Below are 8,973 nucleotides of genomic sequence, written 5' to 3' on the forward strand. Positions count from 1 at the left end.
CAAATCTTTTTTTAACACTGTGTGGCAGGTACCGACTGATACTCCCACCATTTGTGATAAAACACGTACAGAAGTTCTTGGCGCATTTTCCATTATTTGTTGGACATTTTCTTTTAATTCTTCAGTCCGCTTTTTAGGTCGGCCGCTTCCTTCTTTTCTTGTTACACTGCCCGTTTCACGAAAAACATTAACACAACGCTGAACTGCACTTTGAAAAATTTTGTACTCAACAACGCCGGGAAATTGATTTTGATATTCTATGAAACATTCCTCAATAGAATACTTCCATATTCCATCAATCTTGCATCCATTTCTAAAGTAGGACTCTATGATAAACACTTTTTGTTCTTGAGAAAACACCATATTAAACGTTTTTTAAAACGAAAATATTCAAATTGATAGCGGCGATATAGCGCTTTGACAGATGACGTTTAAATTCATTTGCTATACGTTACGCCCTACGTCCAAATTTTCAGAACCAACTTGACCACGTTTTTATTTGAACGCTCGTTACACGCAAAACACATAACAAACAAGTGTATCAGAATAAATATTATTCTATCTCAAGAGTGAGAATTTTTACATTCTATTATTGAAAATGGTTTCGGAAAAGGGGCGGATCGAGAAATGGACTTTGGAGGGGACGTTTGTATAATCTTCATTCATTTTACTAAAAAAAGGTCAAAAAAACACGTTTTTAAAGAGAAAAATTTTTATCTTTATTAATATATTCTGTTTGATCTTTGATTTTTTTTTCGTACAATTTGGGGGATGGGGCGAGAAATTATTACATTTGCTAATGGTCGTGGAGAAAACCTGTTTTCTACCATTATCAGATACCATATAAATATAATTAAGAATGTTTCAGAAAATCCAGAACAGAAATGTACTGATGTTCTTCTTTAAAAAGTCCACCAGGTATGCATACAAATTATTCACAATAATTCTGCCGCGTTGTTGTGCCGTATGGGTTAACAATAGTTAACGATTAAAAAAATAACAAAGGATTTCCTTTTTGTTACCCGAGACCTAGATGACACATTATGGGAGGCGCTCGTTCAATCCTGCTGGGCCAAAGAAGGTTGCGGCTCACCGTGAGTCAGTGTTTGTGAGCTGTCGTGTTCACGTCGGTTTTCGTGCTATGGTGCACCATTCATCTGAATGCAAATATTGCATGTGCATATGTTAGGCAAATGCAGACTTTTTTGTGTTTTTCGGAACAAATCATGTGTGAAAATGTTAATTAATCATTAGAAATTATTTGAAATAAGTAACATACTAATTATTATATCTATAATAACAATAATAATGCGCCAAATTGCCGGTAACATACATGACATCTAAAATTATTCTCGGTAATGGGTTAGCGTTTTAAAAATACTCCTGGTGTTTCAACGAAAATATATGTTTGCCTTTCACATAAATTTCATGTTTGCGTTAAAGCATCATCTGCGCGCCAAAATAGAGACAACGTTTTTTTTTACTTTAACGTGATTTAAATGAATAAATTACACAGATGAAACTAGTCACATAAAATTAAAATTCCATTAATTATTTAACAGTCACTTTTAGACATCGAGCTTGCTAATAAATAAAAAATAAATTTGATGGATTGTTGAGAACTATAATTTCCTCCATACTGCAGATCCTAAGCCTGTTACAATTTTTTTAGATGCCAATTTTTAAAATATTGCATTAGTAATTTTTTTATCTGAAATCGGATAAAACTATATTCTTTCACTTTGTCTACTGCTTTTTTTTTATAAAGGATTAAGTGTGTAAGAAGCTTTTCAAACTTTAATTAAAAAATTGATGCAAAATAAAATAAGTAAAATATAACAGAAGACCGTTACAAATTGATACATAAAATATATGGGTATTCCTGGGCATTCCATGCCAAATCACTGAGGTCGTGATCCGACCATTTTTAATGTTCTTGATTTTTTGGCTTTATTTAGACCCACTTAGAGAAGCGTTCATGAATCTCTTAAAATGTTTATTTCAACCTCACAAGAAGTTATGAGCATTGAAATATTTTGGGTACAGAATTTTGAAATACCTGCAACTTGGCAAAAACTAAAGATATCGTAAACTTTTTTTTCATTTTGTTCGTTTTAAGATTTAGTTTTATAAAAAATAAATAATAATAATAATAATACATTTTTAGATTTTGGTCTCTTTTTAATTTTTAAACCGAAAATTTTTTTTTTAAATCGTTTAATGTGTAAATTTATGAGACAGGTTCTAACAGAGTGGGATCTTTTTTATTCTATTTTTTTCGAATTAAAAAAATATTGTATTTTATTTTTTTTACAGATAATGGCGCTATTAAACCCAATTTTATGATAGAAGTAAATCCCAATGACTAATTACTAAAAATACAATTTTTTTAGACTACTACTAATATTGTCATTAAATACACCCTGTATTTACCGCAGTTAGATAGATTTTTTACCCTACATTCTAAAAAAATGTTTGAAATCGGCCAAAACATAAAGAAGTTACAGGCTTGTATCACATTTAAGGGCGACACCCTGTATATCTAAATTATTGTTAACTAAATATTTAGATTTTTTTATTATTAAAAAGTTTGTTTTGCATAATGCCATAATACTCATTATATTTTTGACCAATTCTATTCAGTGAAAACATTTATATACACCATGTCCACCTAGTGCGCGTAAGTTCAATATCTAGGTTAATAAAAGATATAACTTAATTTTTTTCTACAGAGTTGCCTACTTTCCCGAGCTGCACAAAATAAGTTTTATCTTTTATTAACCTAGATATTGAACTTACGCGCACTAGGTGGACACGGTGCTACTCTAAATGGGTACTAAATAATACCAGAAAAATCACCTCAGTGATTTGACAAGGAGTGACCCATATTTAAATTTTTAAAATTTTCCTTGTTTTTTACTTATTAAAATAAACGGCCTGTAAATCGTGACACACTGTATCTGGCAATATAATGTACCACTAAAAAATAAATCAAGTTATTGTAAAGGCAGGATGCAGTAGAGTCTTATAAATAACATTATCTTAATACCCTCATATGGCCATAAATAATCGCGTATAGAAGAGTCCCATAGCACATTACATATTTGTTTGCAGTGTATTGTTCATGTACATTTCAATGAAAGTCGGATCCCCCTCCGCTTGCAGTTTTTGTAGAGAGTGTGTTTTTTTTTGAGACTCATTTGACATATCTTGACATCAAATGTGACGTCTCGGCAACTCTCTAGTTTTAAATTTGACTATTGGTCAAATGACGTTTCATGTAATAAAATAATAAAATAAAATAATAAAAGATATTTTCATCCTTTATATAATTCTCGATCTTTTTGTAAAAAAAAATAAATAATTCTTTAATTCATCATTTAGGCAAATTAAATGCAGAAAGCAAGTTTATTCAGTAATACGGTTCATTTTCAAAATATATATTTGTGTATAAGTAATTAAAACATACTCCAAAATTTGCGGGAGAGTCAAGCTTTCATTTAAAGATACTGTTACAGATAGCAGATTTCTATACACAAAAATTTTCTGGCTGTTCAAATACGAATTATTATTTTCTATCACAGATTTGTAATTTAAAAATAAATATGCGGTAAAATTAAATTTTCATTTTCTTACATAGGTATTTCATTTGTCTCAGGTATATACATTTTTGATATGAATAATATTATCAAAAGAGAAAAGAAAAAGTTATTACTATTAAAAGTATTCAGTATTAAACAAAACATTTCCGTTAAGTCTATTTTTTTAGTACTTCATTAGATTTACGCTATTTTTTTTTTTGTAAAAATGTTAGACAACTTATAGAGAAAAATTTAAATTTTCAAAGTGTACATAGTAGGAAACAAGTTAAATATTTGATTTACTTTACCAATTTTTTTTACTATTTTTAAATTGATTTACAAGATTTTTAGCAAATTCGTTTTACTTCATTATAAACACTGGCCTAAAAATTTAATTTAATTTTCATTGTCAACATTGTTTACTTTTCTGAATAGATTAACAAAGATAGACAAATTTTTTATAAACATTTTCTATACTAACTATATTTACAGGGTGGGACAGATTTGGTACTTTTGGAGATTTCTCCTTTTTAGCGAATTGATATAAAAACTAGTTTAGAGATCATGGACTTGATTCCCAAATAGTATAAATCACATCTAGATATATTGCTTCGTCTCTAAGTTACAGAACGTTTTTAAGTTTTTATCAACGTATTTTTTGTATTTCAAGAAATAAACCTCAACTGTTTTTCGACACAATTAAGTATGAATATATTTCACGTATCGAAAAATGGACGGTATACTGAAATGTATCAAGAAACAATTCTACTACAATAAAGTAATATTCGGTATTTAAAAAAAAATTAATTGAAAAAAAATTGTATACAAATATTATATATTATCTGAAAAGAAATTTTATACAAATTTTGAAGACAAAAAAAATTATGTTTAAATTAAAAAAAATTATGTTATAACTCAAAAACCGGAAGTAAAGCTTCCGGTTTTTGAGTTATAACACAAACTATCGCATACGCCACTGAATTCCTCAAAATAAAAAGCTGTAAAAAAAACTCTGCAAATATCACAAACGAACAAGTTATAGGGCATGTTTTGTTGGAATGCTTTCTTAGGATTAGGTAAATGGTGTAAAATTTGATAGACCTGTCTCTCAAAGAACGATAGGTATATCTAAGAAAATGCAATCCGAAGAAAGCGCTCTAGCAGATATGTAAAAATATGTAACATGTTTTTTTCACAAAAATCTTAAGTTGTCACATTTTTTTAACACCGTATTAAATATTTTAAAAAAGAACTAAAAGGATTTTGGAAAAGTATTTAAAACTTTTGTATTCGTTATTTTTTTTCTTAAATAAATATTAAGCGAGATATTCTACAGTAAAAATATTGCAACATAAGTTATAAATTCATCAATTTAAGTTATAAATTTTGATATAACGCAATGTCGAAATAACATTCAAGCTAAGTACTGAAGAACAGTTAGAAATGCTTGACCGCTAACGTGAATATAAATATGATACTAAGAAATATATGGTTAAGTATTTATATATTAAAATGATAATTGAATAATTTCACGGTCCAGTGATTATTTATAACTAGAATTTCGAGTGATAGACAGATGAAGTAGCCCATCGTGAATAATAATGGCGCACTGGTTCAGCCTACTAATTATTTTAGTCATTTTCAAGGCTTCTGCTTCTACGGTTTGGAATGGAATAACACCATGGTACACAGGATCGAGTAAGTCATTAATATTAATAAGAAGAAAAAGTAGAATTAGATGTTGTGCCTAAAATTATTATAACAGTAAACTACAAGGCTATTATAATAATTTTGACAAGTCAATAGAAGACTGAACCCACTGTAGTGTGCGACAAAATTGAACTGCTTGTTTTAATTTCTACATTCTTAAAAGAAAAACAATAAATCATTGTTGAAATTGATATGATAAACGAATTTTGATTTTTTGCAAATAATGTAGATCAATGAAATTGAGCAAAGGCACATACCTTATGGAAATTGGTCTTTCCGTGAAATTTCCTGATCAAAAGTCTTCATGGCCACGAAGCTCCAAATGCCCATCTGGAGGTGGTATAGGGCCCACAAAAGGGTCAAAAACAGTGAAAAATTAATTCACTCTCAAATATAATTATTGCTAAGCCTAAAGTCAATATTGGATATACATGAACAGATTTGCTAAATAATGTCAACGAAGTTGTAAGTCTTAAAATCCATTTTTTTTTCTCAATGCCTGCGGACGCCCTGTATATTCAAAGCTCGTTTATTTTGTACCTGGTGCTAATAATATGTTCAACAAGGAAATCGCGGAGAGAATTCTTGCGTGATCTGATCTACATATTCTCTGACAGGTCATTATAAAGGACTTGAACTCATACAAGGCGAACACGAAACTTGTTTGATATTGTTGACTAATGTAAATTAAACTGGCGTAACCGTCATTGCCTTCTGAATGCGAATATATCAGTGGCGGCTGGCCAATGTTTTAATAAGAAAGGATATGACCCATATATTGAGGATTACCAACCCTGGAATCTCGAAAACTATAACACATATGTTTGAAATATACAGCACGATTCAATATATTTTGACCCCCCTTGAACTTTTTTGTTTTAAGAGTTATAAAAAAATGTGAGATACAAAAGTTGCACGATTTTTTATGAAATTTTCGAAAATGATAGTAAGAAAGCAAATGAAGTCCAAGCAAATTAAATTTTTACTCGAAAAAAGTTCTATCCGCTAGATTATTGTAAAATTGTCTAAATGAACATAATACAAGATATATGTCGTCTCGTGAGTCAAAAACTTTTATAGCTAACTTACTATTTAAACAAATAAGTGAGGAAAAAAGTTTTTTCACTTTGCAGGGAAAACCATCAATTTTAGCGAAAAGTGACTCACAGACAGCTTATAGGGAGTAAAATTATCTACAAAATGAGACTGGTTAAATTAAAATCGGTTAATAAACAAAAAAGTTATTGCAAAAAAAAAACAAGAAAAGTGCCCATTTTTTCATTTGTTTATAACTATCGCATTTATTGTTAAAATTTTATAAAACCTATGACAAGTTGAGGGTTTTGTCATACTTTAAAAGTGTGCCAAAAGTGGGCGTTGTAGGTGCAATAGTTTTCGCACAATTCTATTTGTTTATAGCGGAGGCTCCAAAAGTTATGAACTTAAAGCCTCTGTACAGGCGTTAATTTTCAATCAAACATGATTCTGAAAGCGTCATTGTAATCTTAAAGACGCAATTAAGCGGCCTATTAAAAAATATCACCGTTTTTTGACATTAACATTCTCAAATTGTGCATTAAAAACCGTGCGTTTTTCTCTTATAAACAATTTGAATTATATTGTTGCTATTTATGCTATCTCACCGAAAATAGATGCAATGGATAGCTGACAAAAAAATACAGTTTTAAAATAAAAAAGTACCCTCTACGACCAACAAGAGTCAAGATAAAATTAAAAAAAACAAAATCGTAGCGCAATTGTTTGTAAATATTACGACTTGAATTTTTCGAAAAATAATGTTTACGACGTAAACTACGATTTCCCGTGAATTGCATTGAAAGATGTGGAAAATTAGCGACTCACGAGAGCTTTAAAGAGAAGGTACTCGCTAAGTAAAGTATCCGGCGGCCGGCGGTGTGGTGGTGGGGGAACCTCGTCCAAGCGGTCGCGCGGGCGACATATATATAAAATACTATATGCAATTTGGATCATATCAATGTCCAATATGTCAAAATATATTACAACTAAGTCTGTACATCTTTATGTAATTAGAAAAAGGCAGAAATGCCACAAAGATGTCTAACAATTACAAGATATCTTATTTTCTTAATAAAAAAACCTTCTTTTCGTTTTTTAATAGTATCTCGCTTATTGTTAGAGATGGACCCAACAAATCCTATATGACTATGCGCTAAGGAATATTTTATCCAAATATGTAAAAATATACAGGGTGTTCCATTTAAATTAACAAAGTTAGCATCAGCGACCATTTTGTTTGGACTTCATTTGTTTTTCAACTATCATTTTCGAAAATTTCTAAAAAATTCATGCAACTTTTGTATTTCATATTTTTTATAACTCTTAAAAGAAAAAAGTTAAAGGGGGAGTCAAAATATAGTGAATCATCCTGTACAAACAGGTTGTTTCAGAAAGACCTCCCGTAAATTCAGGGGATGATAGTACGACAAAAAATAAGAATTGTTTTGTCGTATGAACTATATATCTATCTCCTCTTGTTTTCGGAATACAGAACGACAAAATAAAATTTTTTAAATAGAATTTCCAAACGGTGCGAAATATTTTTATGAAATTTGGTATTCCGGGGTTTTTAAGGAGCCAAATACGCTGGTCTAATTATTTTTTATATATTTCATAGAGGGCGCCAGTTATGCTACATTCGTATTACATTTTAATTTCTAATTTTTTTAAAGTTAGGGTTTTTACCATTCTGGCCCCAATTTCTAATATACAATTTTATTTTCTATAAATAATGTACTCTTGTTAGAACTTCCTTAACGGTTTTCGAGGAAGAAGGCTTTTAATTGAACTCTTACGATATTACGGTGAAGAAAAAAATTGACTTTTTTCAAAGTAGGCTTGTCAAAACTTATTGATGGATGTCTCATAAACAACGCATACATTCTTAGTAATATTTTAAACACTAATTAACTTATATCAAAATTTTAGTGACTGTAATTCATCTCTACTAACTACAGTCACTAACAATCACTACAGAGAGAGATAGAAGAAATATATCAAGACCAACCAGTCTGCAAGAATACCCTTTCTATGATTCCTAATAAGATTGCACAGTTTTTGAAACTAAAACATCCTGAAATATATACAGACCATTCATTCCCAAGAACATCAGCAACGTTACTGGCTAATACAGGAGTTGATGTATTAGCAATCAAGATACATGGTGGGTGGAAATCAGCCACAATCGCAGAAAGTTATTTTGCTGACAGTTTAAGTAACAAAAATGAAATAGCCAACAGGATTCTTTACAATTTATAAAATATGCATTTATAACTCGAAATCGCTTTTTTTATTAGGGGGTAAATTACCTCACTTACCTTCTGTTGTCTATAACAACTTCTACTTCTTTTATTTATTTTGAGTTACATTAATTGAGAAACAATAGCCTAGGACAGTGGTATTCGAACCGACACAAAAAATTTAATTTTTTATTAAACAATTCCATTAATTTCCAGTATTCCAATACTCAAAATCGGCCCAATAAATTGACGCAAAAATCAGAAGCTGTTTAGGTCGAAATATTGTAATTAATTTCCCAAAAAATAGACCAAGCTTTAGCTAATCAGGTATTTGACATTTATTACAAAATTATTATTATTATTATTATTATTATTATTATTATTATTATTATTTGGGCGACCAG

General features: G+C 29.8%; 1 protein-coding gene across 3 annotated transcripts in view; it reads left to right on the forward strand.

Annotated features, from left to right (window-relative positions):
- Positions 1-8,973, forward strand: part of LOC108905813 (laminin subunit gamma-1-like) — a 113,241-nt gene that overhangs the window by 52,267 nt on the left and 52,001 nt on the right. The window contains exons 1-2 of one of the 3 annotated variants that reach the window (XM_018708838.2): positions 1,120-1,355; positions 5,139-5,279. The exons of 1 other annotated variant lie outside the window; for it this stretch is intronic. In XM_018708838.2, coding sequence (XP_018564354.1) covers positions 5,183-5,279 — 97 coding nt within the window. In that variant the 5' untranslated portion in view covers positions 1,120-1,355; positions 5,139-5,182. Of the gene's footprint in view, positions 1-1,119; positions 1,356-5,121; positions 5,280-8,973 lie in introns of those variants that run through there. One more of the 3 variants, XM_018708839.1, reaches the window with a different exon arrangement.

The sequence above is a fragment of the Anoplophora glabripennis genome, unplaced genomic scaffold, assembly GCF_000390285.2.
Source record: "Anoplophora glabripennis isolate ALB-LARVAE unplaced genomic scaffold, Agla_2.0 scaffold191, whole genome shotgun sequence".
NCBI lineage: Eukaryota > Metazoa > Arthropoda > Insecta > Coleoptera > Cerambycidae > Anoplophora > Anoplophora glabripennis.